Source organism: Penicillium coprophilum (assembly GCF_028826855.1).
Source record: "Penicillium coprophilum strain IBT 35676 chromosome Unknown utg000006l_segment0_segment0, whole genome shotgun sequence".
NCBI classification, from domain to species: Eukaryota; Fungi; Ascomycota; class Eurotiomycetes; order Eurotiales; family Aspergillaceae; genus Penicillium; species Penicillium coprophilum.
The window spans coordinates 2684269-2711274 of NW_026622725.1; the positions used below are offsets into that span (position 1 = coordinate 2684269).

Below are 27006 nucleotides of genomic sequence, written 5' to 3' on the forward strand. Positions count from 1 at the left end.
TCGGTCCTTACATTTAGCAGAGTCTGCGAGTGTGGTGGATAGGTGTTGCACAATGCGTAGTACAGTGCATGGGATTCTTGTATAGCGTGTGACTTTTGTGGTTCCTTTCGTATGGAAGGCGGGATGTAGTGGATTGAGGAACGGAGCAGGCTCGGACCATAATCTATGACATTTTGAAACTTGATATAGGAGAACTTGCACTGAGTTGATTTCTAGTGCAGCTTGGTATTAAAAAGACAGATCTCTGCCACGAAGTGACTTCTCCGGTGGTGATACAAAGTACAATTCGTGTTGAAATGTTGAAATGAGAAAACCAGCGAAAATCCCCTTGTATAAAACCCCCAAAACCGACAGCCCAGAACGATGCAAGAAAGATAGCGCCAAGAGGTTAAACGACATGTGCATGAAGCCACGAGACAAGACAAGACCAGTAAATATGAAAGGGTGTATTTATGTAGTTGTATCGAATTTTTGTCTAAATTCAAAACACCTCACTGGGTAGCCTCGTCAGTGGTAGCAGCGCTCTGATCGACAGCGCGCTCAGCAGTGGCAGAGCCAGCACGACGCTTCTTGAGAACGTTCTCGATAAACGCCTCGCCAGCCTTGTAGCTGCTTCGCACCAAGGGTCCCGAAGCACAGTACAAGAAGCCCATATCAAGGGCGCGCTGGCGCCACAACTCGAAGCGATCAGGCGTCACGTATTCATGGACAGCCATGTGACGCTTCGTAGGGCGCATGTACTGACCGAAGGTCACGACGTCAACATTGACAGCGCGGAGCTGGCGCAGGGCATCCCAGAGCTGATCATCGGTCTCACCAAGACCGAGCATGAGCGAAGTCTTGGTGACAAGATCCGGAACAGCCTTTTTCGCAGCATCAAGCACACGAATAGACTGCTGGAAAGTAGCGCGACGATCACGGACAAAGGGCGTAAGCTCCTCGACAGTCTCAACGTTGTGCGCATAGACGTCCAGTCCAGACCGGGCAACCAATGCCGCCATCTCCGTGTCACCGCGGAAGTCACCAGTCAAACACTCAACCAGCATACTCGGCTTTTTCTGCTTGATTTTGATGACGGTCTCGGCGAAGTGGCGTGCACCGCCGTCCACCAGATCGTCGCGATCCACACTCGTCAGCACAACGTACCCCAAGCTCCAGCGGGAGATGGCCTCGGCGGTGTTCTCCGGTTCATGCGGATCGAGCGGGGAAGGATTGCGAGATGTCTTGACACTGCAGAAACGGCATCCGCGCGTGCAGGTATCGCCCATCAACATGATTGTCGCTGTGGCAGAGGACTTGTCGCTGCCGCCCCAGCAGTCGGAAATGTTAGGGCATCGGGCCTCTTCGCAGACGGTGTGTAGGTTCAATCCTCTCAGATCCTTCTTTAGCCGCTGGAAGTTCTTCGAGTCTGGGATGGGAGTCTTCAGCCATTCGGGCAAACGAGTCATTTCCTTCTTGCGGCCGGCGGGACCGACGAGCGCGGTCTTAAGGGCGTAAGCTTCGGATGGGTCGAGGATCTCATCTTGACCTCCGGACACAAAATCTGAGAACGAGGGTCCTGCATTCAGCTTATCCTGGAACTTTGTTGGTTTCCGCCGTGTGGTTCCTGGTGTGTTCGTGGCGGATGAGGAGTCCGTTGTAGCATAGCTTCGGCGGCCGATGGGAGCAATCACTATTGATGCTGGAGATATGGTATTGATAGACGACAGGCGTCGTAGACTTCTTGTTGGAGCTGCCATGATGTGAGAGTGTATGTGCAATCGGAGAAAGCCGAATTGGAGTTTGTCTGATCAATCGCTCAATCCCGCGGAAAAGTATGACTAAGCAATTTCGCCATCCACCTGCGTCAGATCGGGCGGGAAAGTCCTGTCCATGGACAAATGGCGATTATACGAAGTTTGAACGCGAATAATGCTTATCAGACTATAAGAAAGGAGGATCCATTGTGCGGCCTCTGTTTTTCACTTGTATATACGATGGAGACTTCGATCTTTTTGTGTATGTCGGTTTCCCTTGTCGGTCGTCAAAGATAGAGATAGTTGAAAGCATACAACATACAAAGGGATTTTCTATGCATGACTGCGAAGTTCAAATACTGGATGATGCCATTATATTATGGTTTCTATGCTATTTAAAAACTACATATGTGATTATAGATGCTAGACCGCCAACGCACAAATTTGCCAACCGATGTTCCAAGGACCGCGCGATGCAAGGGTATGAAAATAAATCAAAAGAAACCAGAGAGACCAAAGAAACCAAAGAAACCAAAAGAGAGTGGGGAGAGCGAAAAGTGTGAACAGACATATGGGAGACAGAGACCTCAAGGATTAGAGCAAGTATGGTAGAGGGCACGGATGTGAAAGGAGATATAACAAGGAGAGTCGATAGGAAATGTTCTTGGATAAGAGTGTGCGAGAGCAGGAAAAAGTTTCAGGAAAAGGAGATATCAAAGTGAAGGGTGGGTTGTAGGCAAATGTGATGAGAAAATAGGAGTAATAGAGGCAAGGAAAAGTTGGATGCAAGGAGTGATCAATGCTAGGCATTGGTTTCAAGGACTTGAGCGAGAACCTCAACGGCTGATTTCAAAGTAGGATCTGATCGGCCACAGATGGCAAATAGCAGGTTGTCCACAGTTCGCTCGAGATGGGCTTGGAGGTCCTTGCTACGGGAAATGAAAAGGTGGTCTTTGGGCTTGTTAGTAGACCCAGATGGAAGTTGGATGCCTAGCGTATTGAATGCTTTTTTCGGGACGCCGTCGACGGCGTATGCGTCTTTGCGCGAAGAGACTGATGGTTTGGTTCGGTGAAGGTTTGGTAGAGAGAGGAGGTAGTTTCGAGCAAGAAGTGCAGCACAGAGACAGTCGAGTAGGTTCTCTGACACATCGGGGAATATGGTGCGGAAGGGCCTAATGAGGGCCTTCTCGTCATTTTTGCGAAGAAATACAATGACAGGAGATGCAAGCCGGAGCATGTGACGAGGGAAATCTTTCACGGAGTGGTCCAGCTCATCTAAGGTCCATTCGTGGTCGTCCAGCGTCCAGTCATGGTGCCATAGCCGGGGCTGTTCATCCTCCTTTTCAACCTTGATAGATGCCTGCGGTGGTGAGTGAACCGTTGGCGGTGATGATGCCTTGGGGCTCACGCTGCCGGATCTAATTTCAGGCTGTAGGCTCGCCTCACACTCCCCCTGCGCGGTCTCGGGCCTTTCGCCAATCACGGTTGATCCCACACTGTCCGAAGAGGTCAACGACCCTGGATCGGTATATGTATCGTCATCGTCATCGCCATCCTCGCCTTTGCTATCATCGTAACTATCAAATGAATAGCGAGAGCCGCGAGTTTCATAACCACTATCAGACAGATTAAGCGGGGTGTCCGGGCTAAATGCGGATACTTCCTCTTGACGTTGATCTGGGGTCGTCGGTACCATTTGTGGCAGCAATGAGAGTGGTGGAAGCAGTGGAAGGGATGGTGATGATTGCCGAGCGATATCAACAAGCTTGGGTTTTGTCTTGCTAGCGACAACAAATCTCTAGATGGGCGTCAGCTTTGAACGGCATTCTTCAATAGCAAAGCAATGAACTTACCACAGGTTCCTCAAGGGCTTTGGCTCCCGGAATAATGTCCAATTTCGGCATTGGGGGATCATTCTCGACAATCTGGAACTTGCGCCGATTGGTGAACTCCTTTGTGGATGAGCTTCTGTCATTAAACTTATCAACCGGGACTCCTTGCAGCCACCTTTCGCAGTATGAGAAGTTGCTTGGCACCCAACTAGCTTCACTTGAGACTGTCCCAGTCCGGGGGCGTTGAGGTCTTGGTGAGCTGCCAGGAACGAGGAGCCTGTCACTGTGTATTGACTTAGGAGACACAGGCTTCTTGGGAGATGGGGCTTTTGACTCTTGTGCATTACCAGAATCGCACTGCCGTACGAACTCTGAGTGGGCTTCATGAACATTCATGACATCGGTTCGAGGTCGACTTTTCCAATTTGGGGGGCGGTACGCTGTATACTGTATCCTTTCTCCGATTTCAAGCGTTGTGGGTGTTGTGGAACGCTCCGGTCGAGTATCAGATTCGTCCCTCTCGGCCTGTCTGTCACCTGATGGACATGATTCATCTGATGAGTGGAAATCAAAGTACGATAACTCTGGACCCGCACTTGCGGGACGAGATTCTGTTATAGGCGGGCTAGGTAGAAGACCGAAACCCTCCAGGCAGCCAGAATTCAGGTTTTGGTCTGAGCGCCATGTTCGTAATGTGTGCTCGGCCGGCGCTTTCGTCCGCCTGGTTGACTTCTCAGGAAAGTTAGGAGCAGGGCCATCGAGGGACGCTGGTGATGTCGGAAGCATCAATTGAAATGGTTCTTTCATTCTTCGAACCGAGCGGAAAGGCGACATGCAAGCTGCTGGGCCGCGATCTGTGGGGCGCCGTGATGTTGAGGTCGAAAAATCTTGCGACTCTATGCGCGGCATCACTGGTGACGCTACAAATGATAGTGAGGGCATCTGTCTGCTTCGCCTTCGGGGTATATAGGTGGGAGACCATCTGCGCGGTGACGGGATGCGCTCGGCCATTGTCATCGCATCGTGGCTCATCAAGGACGAGTTCGAGCCCTGATTTTTGATATGAGTTTGAATCTGGGCCGGAAGACATGCATGGCTAGGCAAATCCGTCACACCAGAGTCCATATTGGACAGTGCTATACGCGGCTGAAAGGAATCCTGGTCTGAAAGGTCGAAGCAAAAAAGCAAAATGTGTTGCACAAGAGTAACCCAGATGAGATTGGAATCCAGCTTGTTTATTGTTGAAGATTAAAGACAAAACAAATGGATCTGAATCCCTGCAGGGGCTCGATATATCCTTATACAGCGACTGTGGCGCTAGTAAGGTAATTTAAGGTGGGTATGGTCATCGGGCTGAAGTGCACATCCCTTGACAGGACAACAACCCTGCTATGAAAGCCGGAAAATGTTCAACGGGACGATTCCCCCTTTGGGCGTAAAAAGAGGGTCCGTCGTCTAGCACGAACGCTTGGAGTCAGATTGTGTTAGGCACGGCCCAGGGTAATAATAGTGGGAATGAGGTCGCGTCGTCCTTGCATTCCAAGAAGATGAGCAACCAGGACAACGTCGGGGAACAATTGGCTCCAGATCTCAATCTGCAGTCCTGCAGGAGCCCGTCAACGTGGAGAGACCCCGTCCATTGCCTCAACTCGTCATAGCTAAGTTCCGACTGGGCAATTGGAATGAGACATACGGGATGCAAGAGGGGGAGAAGGGAAGCCATAGCGAATCAGGCCCTGGGGAAGGGCAACATGATCGACCCGAAGGTTTATTGAAGCGGGTCTTCATTGGATCCTGTGTCTCGTCGCAACAGCAATCCACCCCTTCTAGCCCATCCCTTGCATGCATCTGGTTCATGCCGATGCTATTGTACATCTCAGCCTACTTTATGGAGGTTTGGATATAAATGCCTGGTGAGGGCTTGGATCAATCACCCGGGGCACCCAAATTCAGTCAGAATACATCGAGAAAACAGCCATCTTTTTGTTTGAAAGACTGGGGCAAAATGATCCCTCATACTTGCCGAGCATGGTTGACCCAGATGGCGCTGACTAAGAATGATAGATCGAAATGCCGGCCCGTCTAATATAAAACAGGGCACAATTATTTGATAGATGCATTGAAAACAATTGCTCTGTCTGATCAGAGATCGGGGATATCTTTAGAAGGTTGCATTAGTTAAAAAGCCAAATTGAGTAGGATAGATCACATACAGCCCCGTGGATGTCTGGAGGTCGGCGATTACACCTGGGCGGCCCAGCCAAACAGTGCAAACATATCGTTATCAATCGATTAAGAAAAAAAAACCTCGGAAGGAATGGGCAATCTGAAACCAACCTCCCATACTTCGTATGATAACCTCATTCTGCCATTCCTGATGCTTTCCGAAACATTCGTGGCGTCGACGCTGTCATCCGCCAAATCTCCGACAGCCTCACTCAGAGATGTAGGGGTCTGCGTCCACGAACTGCAGCCTACGTCGATACTGCGATCGACTTTCAAGAAGAGCTCAACTCTGACCAATTGTCTTGCTGTCAGCCCCTCCCATATATTCACGGCCCAAGCAGACAAGGCGGTTATTCACGTGTACAACCGAGAGAAGGGTAATCAGGAGGGCATTGTTCCATTTCCAGAGCGGATACGCAGCATTGCTGTCGCGGGGGGCAAGTATGGTGATGTCTTGGTGTTAGGCACCGAGGGTGGTCGATTAATTGTCTGGGAGGTATGTTAAATCTGATTGTCATGTTTGCCCCATGTTATGCGTCTGACAGCTTTTTAAGACATGCACAGGACGCCAAGTAGCCACAACGGCCTCCCATCTGCAACCAGTAACCTCACTCGTCGTCGACCCGACGTCCAATTTTGTCCTGTCTGGCTCCGCTGATGCCAGCGTACATGTCTGGTCCTTGCCCGGCATTCTCTCTTTCTCGAAGCCCGCTCTTAGCGCGACTCGCCAACCTACGAACTCGCCCATCCGAACTTTTTCCAACCATCGCGCAGCTATCACCTCTCTCGCTGTTGGACATAGCAATGGCCGCCATAACATTGTGGTATCAACCGCAAAGGACAACACTGCTATTGCATGGGACTATCATACCGGCCGAGCACTGAGGACCTTCCTCCTTCCCCTGTCCGCAACGTCTGTGACTCTAGACCCCGTCGACCGTTCTTTCTACGTGGGATATGAAGATGGCAGCGTGCAGTCCGTAGACTTCTATAGGAGCCAGTCTGCTCAGCATCCTCTTCATGATCCTTCAGTACAATCAACACCTGCGCAGGTGTCAATGGAGGATCGATGGCTCCCTCCCTCAGCCGAAACAGGCTCAGTGAAGACAATCTCCCTTACATATGATGGTACCACGCTACTCTCTGGCCACGCGAATGGCAAGGTGCTGTCTTGGAATGTTGCGCGACGGAAGTATACATCATCAGTTGCTGACTATACCCACCCAATCACCAATCTAATCATGCTTCCTCCGGGTGGCATTCCCCATCCTTCCTCTGATTTGAAGAGAAAGGCGCACACCATTGTCAAGCCGCGCCATGATAGCGGTCTTTCGGCCCCGAACCATGCCCCTGGCGCCGTCCCCGCAGAATATATGTTCCACACGCACATCATCGCACCATCCGACTCCCGCAAACCAAACCAATTCTCCCAGGCGCTTACTCACTCCTCCTTCCCTACCTCCATGATCGAAGATGGTCTTGCAGAGCTTGCGGCATTCCGCCAGCCTGGTAATGCGGAAGTTACCCGTGTTGCCTCAAGCATCGCCCCCGCCAAGGAAACCCCTGAAGACACAGCTGCCCGCGATTCGCAGATCACTGAGCTCGAAAACGAGGTGTCTGTGCTCAAAAAGAAGGTTGCAGTGAATGAGACAGCTCGCCATAATGCAGATGATGAGGTTGTACAGCTGCGCTCAGACCTCACCAATCTGCAAGATTACATCAACGAATTACATGAGAAGCAGGAGGCCGCACAACAGGAGAAAGTCCTGCGGCAAGCAAGGAAGCAGGAACACGAGACGAAGAAACGGGAAGCCTGGCTCGCTGCAGAGAAGAAGGGTCGCAATGGTGATGCAGTCATTCAAAAGATGGACATCGATGGCGCTGTGACCAGTGATTCTGATGATCAGAGCGACGAATGAAAAAAAAAGCCTTGGATATTTGCTTCGCATGTCAAGGGATCAGCGCAGGGTTTTGGATTAGTATATACTATAACATTTTGGAGCTTTCAGGTCAATAATAAAATGTCTGCCACGTTCATGACTATGCATATGAGATGCAATTTGATTTCCCAGGTGTTGTTTCCCGTATCGCCTTGAGACGGTTGTCATCTATGTCTTCGGGTGGACGAGCCATCAATGCTGAACAACACTTCAGACATTCAACTAGATTGAAAGGACTGATCGTCCGAGCTACAGTGTCTCAATGATCATCTCATTACAGAAACGGGAGACTTGCATCTACAAAATCGAGTGACATGTACCTTGGAGGGGATGGCTACATTTCCCAATGGATCACGGCGTTCGCGAGGCAACTCCGAAGGGGCAATGCAGGGCTCTCGTGGCAAGACGCGCAAGGACAGATACAATTGTCTCAGAACAGCCCCACAAGTCTCTCTCTTCCTATTCACCAAAAGGCCATCTCTATGGAAATTGGGATCTAGCAAGGTCGCAATCCTTGTATATCATCCAGGCTCTTATCCCGCTGTTCGCGCCGAAACCGTTGGGTCTATGCGCAGGGGGCCGATCTCTATACAACTACTACATACAGAGATATTGGGCCTCGAGAAAAAAAAAGTAAGGAATTGATGTCCATTGTCTTCGTGATATCTCTTCATTTCCGGTATGAAAGCTCCACCTCTTGACGTCCAACGACACCCTCCCTACAAGACAAGACATATTCCGGGGAATCTCAGAAAACCTCAAGCTACCGCATGACCACATCCCTGTTCAAGCATCTCCCCCTTATCAATCTCTTTCATAATACCAATCCCAGCACTGGTTCCAATGCGGAACGCTCCAGCCTTAAGCATGCGCAGCAGAGCCTCGGCAGTGCGTATACCGCCACTGGCCTTAATCAAGCAAGAGCACCCACACATATCTGCCGCCAAGCGCATAAGCCTAACCTGCTCAACACTCGCACCGCCATTCCAACCTGTGCTAGTCTTGACATAGTCCACGCCAGCCAAGCATGACACAATTGTCGCATCGGTGATCTGCGCCTCCTCGAGCACGGCCGCCTCCAAAATTGCTTTGAGGACAATTGGCGACGGCGCGGCATTGCGTACCGCAAGAATGTCCTCGTATACCTCCGTATACCGGCCTTCTTTCAGCAAGTTGTACCGAATCACCATGTCGAGTTCTGTAGCGCCCTGCGCAACAGCCTCTTTGGCCTCGCGCACTTTCTCAGCTGTGGGGTGTGTGCCCTCGTGGAATCCGACCACACATGCGACCCCTGTGTTGCTACCTTTGACGTGGCCTGCGGCACGGGCGACGTGCTCCAGTCGCACGCATACGGTGGCGAAGTCATATTCAAGGGCTTCTTTACACAGCGTGTCGATCTGTGAGGGGTCGACTGGGGTCGTTAGGAGGGTGTGGTCTATTGTGCGGTGGATTTGAGTTGGAATTGGCGGTTGGGACAGTGAGTGTCTGGGCAGCTGCTGCTTCATGTTGGCTAACTTTTCCGCCCATTCGGCGTCCGTTTGGGGGATGGCACTCATGCTGGGCGGTTTGCGTAGTGTACCTTGGGTTGTAGAGCACGCCGCCGGGGTGGTTTTAGGTAAAACTTCCCGAAATGTGTGCAATTCTCCTATCTCCTAACTTGGCATAGAGGGGAAGAGGGGTTGTCACGTGGCGCTTCTAGAATCATCATGACGACCCGTCTACGGGCGATTCATATTGACACGATGTGACCTTGAAGAGGCGGTGTTGTGGCGCTAAGGGACTAGTGTATGTATCTCGGGCTAGCAGTTTCGGTAAGTTCTAGCGATATATCAAGTTTAATAGGCAAATATCAACCTGTGATATATGTTCATGTCGAATGTTGTTGTAGCAAAATAAAAGTTCAATATCAAAAGTACATTGCGGGATGCATGGCATATAACAAGCTTCACACCCGCCAAACAGACGACAAACCAAAGGACCCTCGGACCCGACATCTTAGCCCATGTGCTAACCCATTTTTCTCATTGGCGCTACTTTTTAGCAGCAATCCAGTTGCTTCGACTGTTCGCTTATTTGCAGCTCCCACACTCCGGTCCACGAACATCATCTACACGTCCCACGCGCCGCGGACCAAAGCCCGGGCCACCACCGCCACCTCCTCCTCCACCACCACCACCTCCACGAGGTGAGGAATTGCTACCTCCCCAGCGAGAGCGAGTGTTATATTTGTTGCCCTGGTTCTTGACGTTGAAAGAAGAGTTCTCGGCAGCGGCGTAGGAGTCGAGCTGAGATACGTCAGATTGATCCAGTCGCGAGGTATACAGGAGCGACAGGGTGAGATGAGAAGCAAAGTGGAATAAGATGTCGCATAAAATAAAGCTATGAGAGATACATACCGATAAGAGCGTGGTGAAGTACAGGCCCAAGAAGAAGTAAATGCTCTCGACGAAGCGGGTAAGTCGCACGGTAAATGGGGGGCTGTGGACACGCTGGTCAGCTCAGGTATCTATTGTTGCAGAAATAGGAGAAAATCACCTCTGGAGAGCCTCCCCGTTGGAGAAATAGACTGGCTTTGCGGGTCTGGCAGACATGGTGGTTAGGGAGGATGGTTGTTAGAATTGAAGATGGGAGTGAGGTGGAGTGATCAACATCGCCGGGCCGGGGTCCACTAATTTCTAAGCCGCACCCATGTTTGTTCCGTATACATACTCCGTACAAAGGTCTACATCGTATTCAACATTGGCCTACATATGTTTTAAGATACATATTTTGTGTTTCATAAATCATATTCTTCAATGGTCATGCATATCTCATTTCTAGGGGTATCTGAATGCTGTTTATGTACATTGCCCACCAAATTTGCAACTATCGCTCGGAAATATATATATGTAAGAAAAAAAAACCGATCACTTCTTCTCATCCCCTGACACAGGGATTGCATCCACTTCGCTGCGGAGCTCATCCAATCCGTGGAAACCCTCTTCAATCACCCATCTTTGGCCCTGGGGATTGTGCAGCACATGGCAACTGGAACCAACGACCAGCAATCCCGGTGGTCGCGACCCTGCCTCCTCAAAGGCCAAGCAGACGTGCTCTAAGGTCGAGCGAATGACGCGCTGATCTGGACACGATGCCCGCTCAACAATCGCACAGGGTGTCTCCTTAGGCCAGAGTGCGCGAGATTGTGAACCAGTGTCTTCGGCGGGGAAGGTAGTGAGAGACTCCACAAGAGCAGAAAGTCGGTGGAGAGCCATGAGGAAGACCACAGTCTGAGTAGGTACGTATGTAGGAGGGTTTGGAGCAGCTCCCTTTCTGCCAGTCCCTGTGCATACAAGAACCTGGTCGGATACGCCGCGGTGGGTTGCTGGGATATCGGCGAAAAGAGCCGCGCTCATAGCACTGGTGATGCCTGGCAACACGACCGGGGAGTAACCCTCTTTCCTGAAAAACTCGAACTCTTCCGCTCCACGTCCATATAGATATGGGTCTCCTTGTTTCAAGCGCAGGACTTGCCGTCCTTGCTTCAAAGCTGCTAGACCCATCACGAGGAACTCTTCTTGCGCTTGGTCTGCGTTACCGGGGAACTTGCGTGCGATGCGAACCTCTGTTCGGCGTGGAATCAAGTCTAAAACTGGGGCAGGGACAAGCTTGTCTGCAAGGATGATATCGGCATTGTGGATGGCGTGGTAGGTAGCGCGGGTGAGTAGGTCTGGATGACCGGGGCCAGAGCCTGCGAGGACGATCTTCCCCTTCTTTGGGAGGGTATCGAGGCCGTTTGAGCCATTTGTGGTGGCGCTGCCAGATGTATAGGCCTTCAGGATAGCATCCATATCGGCATCGGTGATAGAAACGAGCTTTCGAAGAGGCCAGTATTCACAGATCTGAGATAGCCAGCGCACCCTTCTTGTCTTTGCAGCGGCAACATCGCCTTCTGTGACCAAGTTGTTAAAGGTGTGTTTTTGGCCTACGCTATCGTCGTCCTCTCTATCAAATATGCCTTCTGCTAGCCCAGCAGCATTGTCCTCTTCCCACAGCCGCCTTCGCACAGCACCAAGTCTGTCGATAGCCGTTCCAAGATTTTGGGGTAGGAAAGCAGCAATCTCCCTCCGCAGTCGGGATGCAAGCTTGCACCCCCGACCGGAAGTAGTGATTCCAATGTGAAGAGGGCCGTCTGAGTAGGTGGAAAGTAGGGTGAAAGAACATAGTTCGGGGGCATCCGATACATTCACTGGGATTCGAAGGCGCCGGCAGAGCTTTGATATATGTGGACCTAGTAGAAAATGTAAGTAAGAGTGGGTTGAGAATTGTACAAGCAGGTCATACTTAATGGGTTGTTGCTACCCAAAGTGACAAAGACCAAGTCCACAATGTGATCAACTTCTTCTCTACCCAAGATTGTCAAGTCCCCATCTTGAAACTCATGGCGAATCCATTGGACAGAGCCATTGGCAATGTGTTCAGATATAGTGAAATGCATGTTGTCGGTCTCCGGCGCAATGAGGATCGGCTTTGCGCCGACCTCGAGGCTCCTCGCACATCGAGCGGCGGCAAGAGGATTTGAACCGACAATCAAGTGAACTTGTGATTCTGTATTCCACGCAGCCATCAGTGGCGCGGGCGAACCAGGATCGCATGAGGCGTCTTTCATGGTGAAGTATAGTGGAACGAAAAGTTGAGCCCCGCCAATGCCTCTATCAGTATGCGATATGCCGTTTTCGGAGAGGTAAGGAAGACCAATTGGGGAAGGCTCTGGGATTCAAAGGCCCAGGAGATTTGCAGCTTGTATTTAACAAACAGAGCACCCAATAAGCCGACTTTCTAGATTTCCGCGGAGAAAGCGGCGGATATCAATAGTGAGTAAAATGCCTGTCACGATTGGTGATAACGGGCGATAAGGCTATCGAAGTGGGGGATGATGCTGGCACAGTCGACAGGAAGCCTTTAGAAGTGGTTTCAAGAGTGGTTAAGAGTCAAACAAAGATCCTTGAGGTCGATCTTATACCATTGACTCATATATAGCCAATATACCAGGCACGCAACTCTTTCCAAAATTTTCTATACATCTTTATCGCCTAAAACGGTTAAAGGCAATTGCGTGCTTGGTGAAACCACGTGATCTTGAATACCGGGGAAAAGGCAGTGGCCTTACCTAAAAGAGCTTAGTGCGGATGTGTAAGTAAAAGCTGTGCGTGGCCCTTACCTTTCTAAGACTGCGCTATTCTGTTCTGGGCAGTTATTCACAAGAGTATAGTTCTGTCCTTGACGACGTGGGACCTGGGAATCTAATCCATTTGGCCCAAAATAATATTCGAGAGGTTAGATTCAAGTATCAAAGAAAGATGTTTTTTTAAGTATTTCCCCTCTTTTAGTATTATAGCTGAAGATGAAAATGGGCAGCCATAAAATGAAGAATACAGTGGAAAGCTTACTTCCTACCTATAGAACAGTTTTCCCATGCATAATATATAGCATACAAGACAATAATGATACAAAAGCATTTTGATATCTCCCAAGCGAGTTATCCTGAAATTATCATGATTACCCACTTCAACCCATAGTTACCATTCAATTATAACAGTAATTTGAATAAATTATATATATATATATATATATGAAATTGCCTGAAAATTTCCTGTCTTCAATTATTCGGTCTACTTCATTCCTAGCCAAGCTTTTTGCCAGCAGTGTACGACACATTAGAAGGCAAACAGTGGAAGAAGTGCGCTATCTCGTATGCCCACGGGGAAACCGCCAAATCAACCTAAGCATGTCCAGTTTGGAGATACGAATGGCCTTCAGACATGAGCGTTAATATCTCAATCTGCTTACACCTTGCTTTGAGTCGAAGATAATGGGTCGAAATGCTTTATTGTCAATACATATACTCCGTATAGTTCTGGCCACGCTGGATTTGCCACTGATCCCAACTAGGTATTTGTACTCCGTAGTATGGGTGGCAAACACCACGATTCGGTGATCCAAAGGCCACGCACAATCATTTGCCGTCGCAGCCAATACAACGTACTCCATAGAATTATACGGTTTAAAGTGATAGGACGATTATTCATAGCCCCGGAAGCGCCTGGCAGATAAGTAGGCGATGTTAAAATATGGCTTGGAGCCAGCCTCCTATGGTAATCTCTGTGGAATAGTTGATTCTGTGGACAGAAACGATGGACCAGAAAACGATACGCAGATTGTCGGTTCTAGCTTAATTGGCTAGACATCCAGAGGAGACTGAATCATACTTGCTGGGAATATTCCAAAGAGCTAGAAACAAGAGGACTGGAAGTAGAAGTCCCAGGAAGACAAAGTGATGTTTCGGTCACGTGGGACGGAGCTTCCAGCTCGTAAGGGCGCGCAATACCGGAGCTACAAGCATCATCACCATCTCATCCTCTTTCATTCCACGAATCTCACGTTGTCAAGCGCAACAAACGGGTCTTAAGAAGTCTTCACACTAGACCAACCTACTAATTCTTTGGATTGACTCACCGGCCACCCCAGCCTCATTCGTCATCATGTCCGGCCTGCTGAAGCCTGAGAAGGACTTCACCAAGGATGCCGACAAGCTCATCCCGGAGGCGGAAGATCTCGCAAAGGTAAATCTAGAGTTAATATCTATACCAAAGCTGATGCTAACTTGAAATGTTCTAGATTGATGTCCAGGGAGCAATCGATAAGCTGTTGGGCCTGGAGAAGCAATCCAGACAGGTACGACGCCGACTGCCAATCCAAGTTACAGATCCACCCAAACTAATCAAGATTCTCTTTTTCAGGCATCCGACCTTGCCACTACATCGCGACTCCTGATTGCCATTGTCACTATCAGCAAGAACTCCGGCGACTGGAACCTTCTCAACGACCAAGTGCTGCTCTTATCCAAGAAACATGCTCAACTTAAGCAGGCCACAACGAAGATGGTGCAGACGGTGATGAAGTTCCTGGATGAGACACCTAGTCTGGAGGTCAAGATGTCTGTTATCGAAACTCTGCGCACAGTGACCGAAGGAAAGGTACGCTGATTACGGATTTGAAATTGACCGGAGTGGTGCTAATCATCGCAAAGATCTTTGTGGAAGTAGAGCGAGCCCGCGTTACCCGCATACTGTCAGATATCAAGAAGACCCAAGGTGATCTCACTTCGGCGGCAGACATCCTGTGTGAGTTGCAAGTGGAGACATTTGGATCAATGACGAGACGGGAAAAGACAGAATTCATCCTGGAGCAGGTCTCTTTGTGCATCCAGCGCGGAGACTGGACCCAGGCTCAAATTCTCAGCCGCAAGATCAACAAGAAGTACTTCAGCCGCAAGCCGAAGAAGTCCGCCGAGGAGATCGAGAAGCTCAAGGAGCAGGCAGCTGAGCGAGAGAAGACCCGCGGGCCTGATGAGGCACCTATGGAGGTGGATGACGACGTCACAGATCTCAAGCTCCGTTACTTCGAACAGCAGATTACCTTGGCCAACCACGATAACAAATATCTCGAGGTTTGCAAGAACTACCGGGAAGTCTTGGACACGCCGGCGGTCGAAAACAACCCAGAGCACCTGCGTGCCGTAAGTACAACCTTTCAACTCAGAATACAGGCCATTGCTAATCTCACTCTAGTCACTCGCCCGCATTGTGTACTACGTTGTCCTGTCTCCCTACGATAATGAACAATCCGACCTTTTGCACCGCATCAAGCAAGACTCGCGGCTGTCACAAGTCCCCGAGGAATCCCGCTTGTTGAAGCTGTTTACCATTCCCGAGCTGATGCGCTGGCCTATGGTCGCCGAGCAATTCGGCCCCCACCTGTGCAGCACAGACGTGTTCGACGCCGAGGCGAAGCAGTCTACTGAGAACCAAGCAAACCAGAGGTGGCAAGACCTGCGGAAGCGTGTCATTGAGCACAATGTCCGTGTAGTAGCCAAGTACTACACTCGCATTCAGATGGGCCGTCTGAACCAGCTTCTGGATTTGACCGAGGAAGAGACCGAGAAGTACATCAGCGACTTGGTCACGTCAAAGACTATCTACGCCAAGATTGACCGACCCGCGCGGTTGGTCAACTTTGCCAAACCCCGGGATGCCGATGACGTTCTCAACGAGTGGAGCAGTGACATGAAGAATCTGCTGGGTCTGCTTGAGCGGATCGATCATCTGATTACCAAGGAGGAGATGATGGCCCGTATCCAGCCCACTCGCAGTGACATGGGCAAGGCGCATTGAGTTACTTTGAGATGAAAGCGTGTATGGAACTTGGGCGCGGGATCACTGCCACCGCGTGTAAAATAATTCGCCGGTAGACCCATGAGTAGCGAAGTTGCAGCATTGACCTTTATATGACCCCACAACAGAACAATTTCAATCTTAACAGTAGCAATCATCAAGTCGTTATCCTAAAGGGAGTATTTGTGTTACATCGTAGTCTAGAAAATCTAATTTAATCCAGTGGAAACCCAGCTCTGTCTATATACAAAGTGCTCGCCCTCAGAATGGCAAGTCCATATCATTCACATCCTCGTCCACCTCCTGCTTATCATTCGAGCCATCGCTGCGTTCCATCTGCTCCCGAATAAACCGCACAGCAGCATCAAGATACGGCCGCTGACTCGGCAAAAAGTGACCACCAGGATGCCAAACAACCAACCCATCCTTCTCAGGCTCACCAGTACAAGCCTCAATCAAAGCCCGACTCCTCCCCTCCTCAACAACAGCATCCAAAGACCCAAGCACATGCAACACAGGCGTCTGGATAGCCGGCTCCTCATAGAAAGCCCTGTACCGAGCCCCAGGTGACCTAAACCCAGAGTAACAAACCGCAAACTTGAGCTGCGGATGCTGGAAGCCCTCCTCGCCGAACGGCGCCGGAATCGCCATCCCAGCCGCACCGTCGGCGCTTATCCTAGAAAAGTGCTCGAATGACTCCTTCCGGCCAGGCTCTAGTAGGGCTGCGACCATGGCGGCCAGCGCCGCGCCCTGCGAGAATCCGATCACGCCGTCAAAAGGGCCTTCTTCTTTCAGTGTGCGCGCAACTGCTGCAAACCCTTCCTCGATGCCAATGTACAGCGGCGGGTTTGCGGTGTTTGAGCGCCGCCACCAGCCGTAGGATTCGATTTCATCGTCGGGGCTGCCTTCGGACGAGGGCTCGTAGCCTGGGATGTCGGCAGGTCGGAGGCGGATGGGGGCTGTTGGGTAGATGGCGGAGACTTCGTGGAGGGGGAAGGCTTTTTGGATGTGTTTTGTCAGAGCGCGGCTTTTGGCGTGGAAGAGGGGACCGGACTGCGTGTAGCCATGGAGCATGAGCAGTTTGAGCGGTTGCCGCGTCGAGGTTGTGGGATTGGGGGCCATTGTTGCTAGGTGTCTGGTATGGGTGGCTCTAGAAAGTAAAGAACTTAAAGGTTTGGAGGTGAGGGTTGTTCTATACATTGGAGGAAAGGAGAGAAATTGGCCCTGGAGGTGACTCTTTTCCTCGTAGGCGCGATAAGATAAAGAGTGGAGTATTTTCTCAGCGGCCCGCCAAGCCGCTTAGCCGCTGAACTAGCACAACTACATGGCACTTGAAGCAGTGATCTTACAGCTTTATTCATAAGCGCGACCAACTCTGCGGCTGGTACGCGTTTGTGTGTCTTCTTTGATGTAGGCAGATGAGCACCGTCACACAAAGAAGCTTCTAAGAGGTTGCCAACTAACGAGCCGGGTCGGGAGAGTTTGAGTGAACAATGGAGACAGAAGGCTTGCCGGGGACTATGCAACGGAGCCAATAATATCACACATACTTCCCGATTACCGCTCGGCGGTTGATGCTGTCTAGGCGATGCTGGATCAAGGCTAGACCTCCATAGCTATGTGTTTAACATGTCACTATATGGTTCATTGCCCCTACCGTCGTCTATCCAAGCCTGGTATTTCTTATCATCAGCCAGAGCGCCTTTGTCGTTTGCAACTGAACTGGGAAGTGGCTTGATGGCTTCAAATGGAGATCTATACTAGGACCATTGGCTGATCGACGACTAGCCTTTGCATCACCCGTCGAACAAAACTGAAGGGTTTCTATCCCAGTACCAGTCCACACAATGAGTATTTTGCCAGTTGTCCGGCATTCCCAAGTTCGAGCAGAAAGTAGCGGAGATTAGCGGGCAAACGGGTCCCACCCTAGACAGATGATCCAACTGATTGATTGATGGATCAAGGCAACATATCAAGGCGGTAAAAGCTTGGCCGGCCAAAACAGGGCGGTCAAATGGTCCCCCCTCTAGAGTCCTAGATAGGAAACTCGGACCCTGAACAGCTTCATCAACAAACATTCAATTTGCAATTGAATTATTTTCCACCTTCACAATCATCACAAATCTACGCAATCATGAGCACCACCAACCTTCAAGATCTCAATGTCAAGATGCAGGCTCTCATCGAGCATGTCTCCCCCACGCAACCCCACACCCCACCCCAAAAGATCTTTCTGAAACCCTCAATGATCCAGCTTTTAGAAAGATAAACGACGTTGCTAACAACCTCCAATAGTGCCTTTGAGTCACACCCTCAATGCAAGCCCCCTAATACCCACCCAACTATCTTCTTCCTGTATGACTTCGTCCGAGACTCCTTCAACCAGCTGAAGGCCGTCGACGCCGAAAAGTACGCTGCTGGTGACAATGGCGCTAAGAACGCTGTGGGTGAGGTTGAAGGTCGCAATGTGTTTGCCAACATGCTCGTCAATGATACCTCTGGCAAGCTCTCCATGATGACCGGCGGTGACCCCTCCAACCCTGCCGATTTCGGTGCGGAGATCAAGGCCAAGGCTCTGGCTTTGGCTCAGTAATAGATTTAATTTTGGATTTTCATGTTCATTCCTGCATATTCATTCAAGAGGATGTGAAGAGCAAGCTGAGCTTTGCCTGACTTGGTATGCTTGATCTGTGTTTTCCATCTTTTTCTTCGTTACTAGCATATCTTGTCCAGCGGCTTCATGTACACAACAAAACGCTTATCATGACATGCCCATGTGTACATACACGAAGAATGAAATTGATGGTGAATCTTTTGTTCTTGAAGTTTCAAATTGATATTTCACTTCTAGTGTACACAGACGAGAAGAGCATGTAACCCACAGTAGATATAGAAAGTACCAGGCAGACCACAGCACAGGTTTTCCCTCTTGAGGTTGGTTACCTTGGGGCTCATGTGTGCCAGAGCAGAGAGTGTACCGTGCGCGAGATGGGGAACTCTCGGGACCCGCATTCTTGGAATCTTGTAACAACTATATATGCACTCCGTACTCCCTATATATAGAACAGAGTGGTTGAACCCTGAGTTGACTTTCAATAGTCTTCTTAACTGCGGTTTGAATATATAAAGAGCGCCCGACTTGAAGCAAAAAAGGCGTAATATTTCCATAATATCACAATGTTCGAGTGTGGTCGAATCTAGGCGAAGTAGATAGGACAAACCCCCAAAACGTCACAAGGGGGGCTAGTGAAAGCGTAATTGGAATAGAGGCGTTCTGTAAATCCCCCGTATGGCCCCATTGAAACAGCCATGCGAAGAAAAAGTAGACCGAGGGAACCAGGAAAGCGAGGCTACAAAGCGCCAGTCTGAATGCCGAACGTCTCTCTACGACGTACAGACCCCAGAAATCCTCACTTGCAGGGATTCCTTCTTCAAGAGCAGTCTCTCGTTTGGGGATCTTCTCTTCGACCACGGATCTGCTTCCTAGGGGAAAACACCTCGTGTTTTTTGCCCGGTGCTGATCTGTAGAAAGTAGGTGTCGGGCAGTGCGAGACTATGATCTTTTATAGAACCAATGATCGAATTCATGTGATGCCATTGGCGGCTGAGGCCTGACTGGGAAACTGGTTCTCCGGTTTGTGATCTGGCCCTCATTCCGGAGCGTTGACTTGAGATACCTATATCAGGAAGTGGGATGCCGTTCCCCGATATGTTCTTTTGATTTACTTGCGTGGCATAAGTCCTAAAAGCATCCTCGATCTTGAGTCCAAAGGACTGAGGCACTGCTGCCGAACGCATATCACCGCAGGGCTGGATGTATTTACATCAGCAAAGTTAACACCGGTTGAAGGAAGGAAACACACACATTGCCAGCACAACCTTGCTTGATCTTGTGTGAGGGGAGCTATGTATGGCCGAAAGGGCCACAAGTCAAGCACCCCAATGATTGTTTGAACTTGATCCGTAAAAGTGTTCCAGAAAGACATGTCATCCTCGGGTTTCACGGATACAAGTTCTGGTTTAGTATTTTTCAACTCAGCAAGACTAGTCTCGAGTGCCTGCTTCTCGTTGGAAGAATAAACGCCACGAGAAAATTGCTCGTAGACCCAGTTCATCAAAATAGACCGCAATGATGAGGAGTAGACTATGGGACTGGCGCTGCTACACTCGGGTTGAAACGAGAATGAGGAAGCTTGAGGCCAAGTGAATCGACTGGTCAATTCTTCATATGCGCTCACACTTCTCACCCTATAGTCGGGTATAGATACGGTGAGAGGCTGATCCGTACCCTCCATAGCCCCCGCACTTGACCTATGTAGGTAGCTGTGTATAACATTACTAGTCCGCTTTCTCCTCGGGATTCTCGGTTGAGTCCGTTATAGATATTGACATTAAGAGCGATCATGTCAAATAGACACTTCGGGTTTGGACGGTTGAGGGATATGGCGACTTTTGTATGATAATTGTATCACAGCTTCCATTCAGTCAACAGATTAATTCGGTGCATTCTAGCTGGATAGTCGGCACAAATGGCACATTTGACTAGACAGCCTATACATGTAATATAACAACATGCGATGTTCGGAAGTATAGAACTACAACCCTACATCTACAGTCTACGATTGGCGGCGATCTAAGGTACAACTCGTGGTATAGAGTGTAGAGCCCAATATACAGTAGTCGCAGGTACATTTAAACATTGAACACAAGAAAGCAGAAAATCAAAACATAAAACAGAGCACAAAGTCAAGCAAAGTGCCTTTTTTGTGCCAGATATCCGGAACTCCCTTAGCAGAATGCTGGTTGCTTTTTTTTTTAGAATGCTTTTGGTCGTTGACAGGGTCGGGGCATTCCATCTTCTATCTGTCATCACGCGCAAGGAAAACAAGAATTCAACGCTGAGATATTAATCATCACCGTGAAATGTAAAAGAAAGAACAGGCAATGGTGGAAAATAGGATGAGAAACGGGCCCAAAAGGCCACATTCAAATTTGTCTTCTTCAAGAGGGGATCAGCGTACTGATATAGTATGGAAAAAGAACCATATCACATCATCTGCACATCGCACCCCCTCTCACAACCCAACACCAGTCGAAAAAAACAGTTAAGGAAATGTCCATGTGGTTCGGTAGGGGAAGGGTGATATTGAAAAAAAAGGGTTGTTTGGTATGTGACATTTTGAAGCCCGGTAGGAAGAGAGAAAGAGAGAAAACCCAGTTTATGGAACTGGGCTAGAATAGCAACTCTCTCCCCGAAACACCGAAAACCGAAGTCGAGACGATAAAAAAAAGTAAAGAGGTCAACCCCGGGTTTGGTATTTTCATCCTAAGTTCTCCATGCTAATTCTCTCTTTGACGTTTCAACCGGAACATAACAAGAAAAAAAAGTTTTCATTCGTTTCTCGTTTACTTGCGGCGGAAAGAGCAGCCCTCGGTCAGACGGGCCTTGCCACCTGTGGGCTGGCAGAGGACGGTCGAGCAACCGGCGCAGATAACGACGGTCTGGGCGTGCGAGAAGACGGTGGTGATGGTGAAGCAACCGGGGCACTTGACATCCATGAAGAAGGAGCGAGGCTGGGGCACAAGCATCTGTAGGCGAAGAGATTCGATAATCAGCCATCATTGTTCTTCCAACACTTTTATTTCCACAAAAGATGCCATATCGTCCCGTCGTTCGGTGCCCTTTCCCATATGCCCCATGTCGAGCATCGGAGGTCCCGGGGTCCAGGTCGAATATCGAGGTTTTCGCCACTCGGGTTGATATTTTCACATCTTTCGTGTTTCTTTCGGGAGATCGGAGGTTTCATACCTTAAGCTTGTGCTTACGGGCCTCAGCCTGAGGGGTGGGGTGGAGGAGATCGACCGCGAGAACCTATCGAGGACAGCATGTTAGTGTCGGGTGGACGTTGAATTTTTGAATCGAGAATCCGTATAGGTCTCCTCTGTCCGTGTGTAATCGTATCGAACAGGGACCGAGCGGAAAATCAGGGCGAAAATGGGCTTACCATCTTGACGAGTGAAAGTCGATCAGCGAGATAGTTGATTAATGGCGCTGATGGCGATGGCCTTGTGTGATGCGGATGAGGTGGTCTTCCAAGAGAAGTCTGAAGGGATTTGGACCGGTTTGGGTGGAGGTAGGGCTTTGTGCCGCTTTGTGCCCTCGCTTGTCCTTATTTGGAAGGGCGGCGGACTTTCCACCAATCAAAGTCTTATTATGTAAGTTACTGAGGTAAGCACGAGCTCAATCGCTGGTTCCATGTGGAGACGTGGATTCCGCCCCAGGAAGGCAGTCAGGTGCTTCAACATTCTTCTACAACAATCCCAAAACAACGGCAAAATTACAACTCTCATATTCTATCGCTCAATAGCCACTCCGAGCTATTTGCTCTGTGTTGAAAGGAAAACAAAATTATGTACTGGAAAACGTCATTAGCCAGGCATTTTGTCCAACGCTCTTTTCAAGTGTCCGACTGAATCCCCGACTCCACTCAGCTCAACTGAGCTCTCTCGCCTGTGGTGATTAAGGTTGAACTGTTGTTCATCCACAAGCCCAACAAACTCTCCGGATTGCAACAGTGGTCTCTTCACTTGGTCTTTTTGGACACAACGTTCTTGCGCTCAGTCTTCTTCGGCATTCCATTCTTGCGCTCGGTCTCCTCAACGAAGGGGTACTTGATCGTGAGGCACCAGATATCGAGGTAGTCGCATATCGTGGTGATAATGTCAAACTGGAGGAAATCAATATCAGCAAATCGTCACGCACAGCGGAAAGACAAGGGAAAACATACCACGAAGCTACCATACACACCGATGGCCAGTCCGACGCACCCGAACACAAACGCCACCTGCCCAACGCCATACCCCAGCACAGGGGCGGACCACAAACCGATCAGCGCACCCGCGCTGTCCAGAACAGCCAGAGCAACCGGGTACAACAGGACATTTTGATAGGGGAAACTCGTTTGGGTGAGGTGGCCGATGATAATGCGGCCGACAGAGTAGGCATTGATGAGACTCACAAACAGACCGAAGGGAATGGTGTAGTTTGCCAGAATCGCCGGCTGCAGGTATAGGTAGGCTGGAATGAGAGTCCAGATGACCACCAGGGGCAGGAGGCCATACAGCGGGGTGAATGGGTCCTGGCCTCGCTCGCGACGCACCTGCATGACATGCATGATACTTGAGCCGATGGCGAAGCAGAGCACGACGGCTCCATAGATGAGATACCAGTGCGTGAAGGGTATGTTGTAAACCCAGTTCGACAGGAAGCTGGGCTTCGACACGCCGATGGTCTCCAGCATGCCTTGGTGCCAGAAGCTGCCGCCCCCCATGTAGGCGGTAAATAAGTAGACGAGGCAAATCGTGAGGATGCCCTCGACGGGGCCGGAGACGACACCCAATGTCAGGATTTGCGTGTAGTATTCATCCCATGTTTGGACGTAGAAGGTCATCGTTGCTGCGTTTTTCAGCGACAATTCATGTGTGGAAAGGTATGTGGATGGTTGGACTTACAGCCGAACAGAGCGATGAAGGTCATCCAGGACTGGCCCATGTTCATTGCCGATGCGAAGACCAAGACGCTGAGACCGGTATTGCATGCATCGACACCTAATAACATAAATGACTCAGCCATCCATGCACTTCATTTTTCTTCATACTGTCTTTGTAAACTCACTGTGATCAAAGAGTTCGCCCAGTGGGCCACTCTGTCTCGTCCGTCGTCTAAGCGCAGTCAACATCAGTAAAGCGCCCCTTAATGTCCCGACGGAAAAGTGTATACATACGCTTGCATGCCATCTACGGCATCGAATGTCTGGTACAGGAACAAGCCAATCGCGCAACTGAGATAGACCCAGGGCGGACAGTCCGTATCGAGGTTCGGGTTGTACCACATGACGGTGATGAAATTAATTACCACGAACATGAATCCGCTGAGGGTGATCTAATGAAGCGATATATTAGGATCCTTTCACATACGGCAGTTGTAACAGTGTCGCATGGGGCAGAACTTACGGCATTGGGTCTTTAGACGAGCAAAGAGCAAAAGAATCAAGTCAGCCATATTGCGCTGTGTATAAATCATTGGAAATGGAGATCAAAAGATAGAATGAACATCATATCCATCTTGCTATGCAGAAAACAGAACACGAGTGCGAGGACTGGGTTTGTACCCATGCACACAAATCCGGGGAAAGGAAGTAAGGGGAGGAAGTATAGGAGTATACTTACGCCATCCCCATAGGGAAGCAGGGAATCACGCATTTGTTGTAGAACGGCTTGAGAATAAAGCGACTGATAGGCGAGTGATCGATTCCAACATATTTGTAGTTCTTCAGATTCGCCAATTCATGGTGCCGGATATAAACCATTTTATGGGTTGTGTTGCGCGTCTATGAACGCGCGGGTGTTTATTGCCTAGGTATTCCGTGCTGGACGCGAGGGCATATATTTAATAGAGTTGTCGCGTTGTGATGTTCGCATCTAAATATTCGCGCTTTTGCGAGTTATCGAGGCGCGATTAGAGCCGAGGTGTGATAGTGAAATGAAGGATATCGGAGAAGGTATCGCCGGGAAAAAGGTAATAGAGAACAAAGGGAAACAAAAGAGTGTAAGAAATGAAGAAGAAAATGAGGTCTCCTTTGGGGAGAAACAGCCGTAGAGTCAGGTCTATAGGGGGTTTAATATTAAAGATCGGCGGATGAAGAGTCAAAGAGTCAAAGAGGCCACTTGGTCTCGATGTTTTGTTGACTTTTGACTTTTTTTTTTCTGCCGGCGGAGAGAAATAAGGTCTTAGATTAGATCGGAGATATGCATCTTTGTGGACTGATATATTACTATGTTATTGTATGTGTAAGTAAATAAGAGATTTGACTACAAACTTCAAATGTTGATCTTGTGAAGTAAACAGGTCGACAACTCATGTGCAGGTATCCAAGGAGTGTCCGAGCACCGGTGTTGCCAATGAAATGCTCCTACAAAGTGTTGAGGCCAAGTGGGGTCATCCGAGCGCGCTCGTGGCATCCGAGCTTAATATGGGGGAAATTCCGTACTCCGTACCTAAAAGAGGTTTGATGGACTTGTTTTGAATAATGCCTAAACAATACAGAATCAGATGCAAAGGGTCTATACCCATAGTATGCATCCCGACAGAAAGGAAAGGGTATGGGGTAACGGCGAGAATCTCGGTCAATACACCTCGCGCATCCTGATCAAACAATGAATATTCCCTGGATGCTAAGATCCAAGGACATGGGGCAAGGGAAAAGGTTTCCGCTCTCATTTAGCCGACAGGGCTCCAGGGCATCGGAACAAGAATCCGACTCTGCATGGTCTGGATCAAGGGAACAGTTTTGTGAACGGTCTCGGCCCACCCTTCGACACCCCATGACTGCTCGCGGCAAATCTTGCGCTCCTCCAAGTTGGCAAATTGCCACAGGTGGTGCACTGTGTTCAATTCGCCAATTTGCACGAACCATGCGCCTACACCCTCCATCACCTCACGGCGAGCTGTAAGACCACGGCGCCAGTGTGTCTCCCACTCTAGGAGATTGCCCGGGTGCAGTGTGTATGACCGAAGTTCAAACAATCCACCAAGACGGCGAGGTGGAGTTGTGGGCCAGAACGAGAACTCCTGCATCAACGAAGTTTTCTTGCTCTTAATCAGGCTCTTGAGTTTGCGATCAAACTCACGGAACTCTGGGTGTTCCGAAATGTTGTGAAGGGAGGCATGGTATCCTTCGTAGCGTTGGTATTCCCAGATGTGGACTATTCAAGCACAGACAAGAGTCAGCCCACAGAAATTGGTTAGGTCATTTGATCGGGATTTACCAAAGGTATCATTGTCGCCCACTTGTGTCCGCCAGCTACCTACCAAGTTGACACGGTTCTCCTCGGTACCCGCCATACGAGGGTACCACTTGCCGACCAGCTCAACATATTCATCAACCTTGTCGGGCTTAACATCGTGCATGACAATCGAATGGACGTATTTGCCGCGAGCGAGGACCTCTGAGAAGGAGCGCTCCATATCCTTATCGAAATGTTGACCCTCCTTGGTGCCGTAAATGAGCGAAGACAAAGGGCCACGTTTGGCCGCAGCTTCTTGGTGCTGGTCATCCCCTAGATAGCGATGCGTTGAGAGTGAGCCCAGTCCTTTCTGGTCAAGCGCCGTGGCAGCATCAAAAGTAGGGCTGATACGATCATGCCTGCTCGCATTGCTCACTTGTGGAGCAGTGGGAGCGTACTCACGGGAAGGGGAAGATGAAGAAGTAGAAGCATTGACCGACTGACTCTCTTGCTGTTCTCTTCTCAAACGAGCCTGTTCTAAGTTCTCACGGAACTCCTTTCGCCGTCTGATGTACTCCTCGGTTGACTGGACGGTAACATCTCGAATGGAGGGAGAACGATAAGCCACAGCTGACGAGCTAAAGGGTCGCAAAAGGGAAGTCGCCGAGAGGGCTGAGCGCGTTGCGCGTGGACCCAACATTATGGTAGGTGTGGGACGAACAAGGGAGAAAAATTACAACAATGATGGATCCGAAGTGGACAATAAGTTGGGGAAGGGCAGTATAGGATCAAGGGGGATGGGAAGAGAAGAGTGAAAGGTAAAGGTGGAAACAAAGTGAAGGGAGGGGGAGCACTGGAGAGTGGAGAGGTGCAGGGATCAGGCTGGAGTTGCAGGGGAAAGTTGTAGAAGGGGGCGATGATCGGTGATGTGTGTACTAGACGAGAATGCCCAGTATTGGATGCCAGTAATAAAAGGCAGAAGATAGGTAGAATTCGAATTGATTACACAGTAGTACTCCGTACTGGTATACACAGTAGAACACTTCGAGTCAATACAAAGGAAATGCTTCATTGAAGCTCATTGTGCGGGGAAGGAGCTTCCCCGAGTTCTTGGTAATAGTGACGGGCTGTGTTGGTACCATTTGCCCAAGTTTACCAGCCAATCCGCACCAAAATGTGGGTAATGATGACATCGCCGAGATGTACTCGGTACCTAAGATTGGATGCTGTGCAGCTTACTCCGTATATCGCCACTTATGTACGAACGAACGGA

General features: G+C 49.7%; 11 protein-coding genes across 11 annotated transcripts; 3 read left to right on the top strand and 8 right to left on the bottom strand.

The window, feature by feature from the left end:
- Positions 1–491: 491 nt before the first annotated feature.
- N7500_009991 (lipoate synthase) lies at positions 492–1739 on the bottom strand (the record flags this gene model as incomplete). The annotated part of the gene is made up of 1 exon (XM_056681129.1): positions 492–1739. One exon carries the CDS (start codon positions 1737–1739, stop codon positions 492–494), a length of 1248 nt encoding a protein of 415 aa, XP_056528511.1.
- A 799-nt stretch (positions 1740–2538) lies between these two features.
- Positions 2539–4693, bottom strand: N7500_009992 (uncharacterized protein; the record flags this gene model as incomplete). Its single annotated transcript, XM_056681130.1, has 2 exons — positions 2539–3534; positions 3590–4693. 2 exons carry the CDS (start codon positions 4691–4693, stop codon positions 2539–2541), a joined length of 2100 nt encoding a protein of 699 aa, XP_056528512.1.
- A 1252-nt stretch (positions 4694–5945) lies between these two features.
- Positions 5946–7713, top strand: N7500_009993 (putative ribosomal assembly complex component Ipi3; the record flags this gene model as incomplete). The annotated part of the gene is made up of 2 exons (XM_056681131.1): positions 5946–6290; positions 6340–7713. 2 exons carry the CDS (start codon positions 5946–5948, stop codon positions 7711–7713), a joined length of 1719 nt encoding a protein of 572 aa, XP_056528513.1.
- A 779-nt stretch (positions 7714–8492) lies between these two features.
- On the bottom strand, positions 8493–10325 carry N7500_009994 (uncharacterized protein; the record flags this gene model as incomplete). Its single annotated transcript, XM_056681132.1, has 4 exons — positions 8493–9313; positions 9821–10019; positions 10131–10212; positions 10270–10325. 4 exons carry the CDS (start codon positions 10323–10325, stop codon positions 8493–8495), a joined length of 1158 nt encoding a protein of 385 aa, XP_056528514.1.
- Positions 10326–10640: 315 nt separating this feature from the next.
- Positions 10641–12382, bottom strand: N7500_009995 (putative siroheme synthase; the record flags this gene model as incomplete). The annotated part of the gene is made up of 2 exons (XM_056681133.1): positions 10641–12004; positions 12058–12382. 2 exons carry the CDS (start codon positions 12380–12382, stop codon positions 10641–10643), a joined length of 1689 nt encoding a protein of 562 aa, XP_056528515.1.
- A 1873-nt stretch (positions 12383–14255) lies between these two features.
- N7500_009996 (proteasome regulatory particle lid subunit RPN5) lies at positions 14256–15947 on the top strand (the record flags this gene model as incomplete). Its single annotated transcript, XM_056681134.1, has 5 exons — positions 14256–14336; positions 14392–14448; positions 14514–14750; positions 14804–15292; positions 15345–15947. The coding sequence occupies 5 exons, from the start codon at positions 14256–14258 to the stop codon at positions 15945–15947; spliced, it is 1467 nt and encodes a 488-aa protein (XP_056528516.1).
- Positions 15948–16208: 261 nt separating this feature from the next.
- Positions 16209–17069, bottom strand: N7500_009997 (alpha/beta hydrolase; the record flags this gene model as incomplete). Its single annotated transcript, XM_056681135.1, has 1 exon — positions 16209–17069. The coding sequence occupies one exon, from the start codon at positions 17067–17069 to the stop codon at positions 16209–16211; it is 861 nt and encodes a 286-aa protein (XP_056528517.1).
- A 1012-nt stretch (positions 17070–18081) lies between these two features.
- On the top strand, positions 18082–18540 carry N7500_009998 (uncharacterized protein; the record flags this gene model as incomplete). The annotated part of the gene is made up of 2 exons (XM_056681136.1): positions 18082–18134; positions 18243–18540. The coding sequence occupies 2 exons, from the start codon at positions 18082–18084 to the stop codon at positions 18538–18540; spliced, it is 351 nt and encodes a 116-aa protein (XP_056528518.1).
- Positions 18541–21353: 2813 nt separating this feature from the next.
- On the bottom strand, positions 21354–21955 carry N7500_009999 (40S ribosomal protein eS27; the record flags this gene model as incomplete). Its single annotated transcript, XM_056681137.1, has 3 exons — positions 21354–21536; positions 21757–21819; positions 21953–21955. The coding sequence occupies 3 exons, from the start codon at positions 21953–21955 to the stop codon at positions 21354–21356; spliced, it is 249 nt and encodes an 82-aa protein (XP_056528519.1).
- A 576-nt stretch (positions 21956–22531) lies between these two features.
- N7500_010000 (aminoalcoholphosphotransferase) lies at positions 22532–24316 on the bottom strand (the record flags this gene model as incomplete). The annotated part of the gene is made up of 7 exons (XM_056681138.1): positions 22532–22675; positions 22736–23403; positions 23460–23555; positions 23623–23669; positions 23732–23889; positions 23961–23970; positions 24177–24316. 7 exons carry the CDS (start codon positions 24314–24316, stop codon positions 22532–22534), a joined length of 1263 nt encoding a protein of 420 aa, XP_056528520.1.
- Positions 24317–25227: 911 nt separating this feature from the next.
- N7500_010001 (NIPSNAP family protein) lies at positions 25228–26433 on the bottom strand (the record flags this gene model as incomplete). The annotated part of the gene is made up of 2 exons (XM_056681139.1): positions 25228–25712; positions 25776–26433. 2 exons carry the CDS (start codon positions 26431–26433, stop codon positions 25228–25230), a joined length of 1143 nt encoding a protein of 380 aa, XP_056528521.1.
- Between the last annotated feature and the right edge of the window lie 573 nt (positions 26434–27006).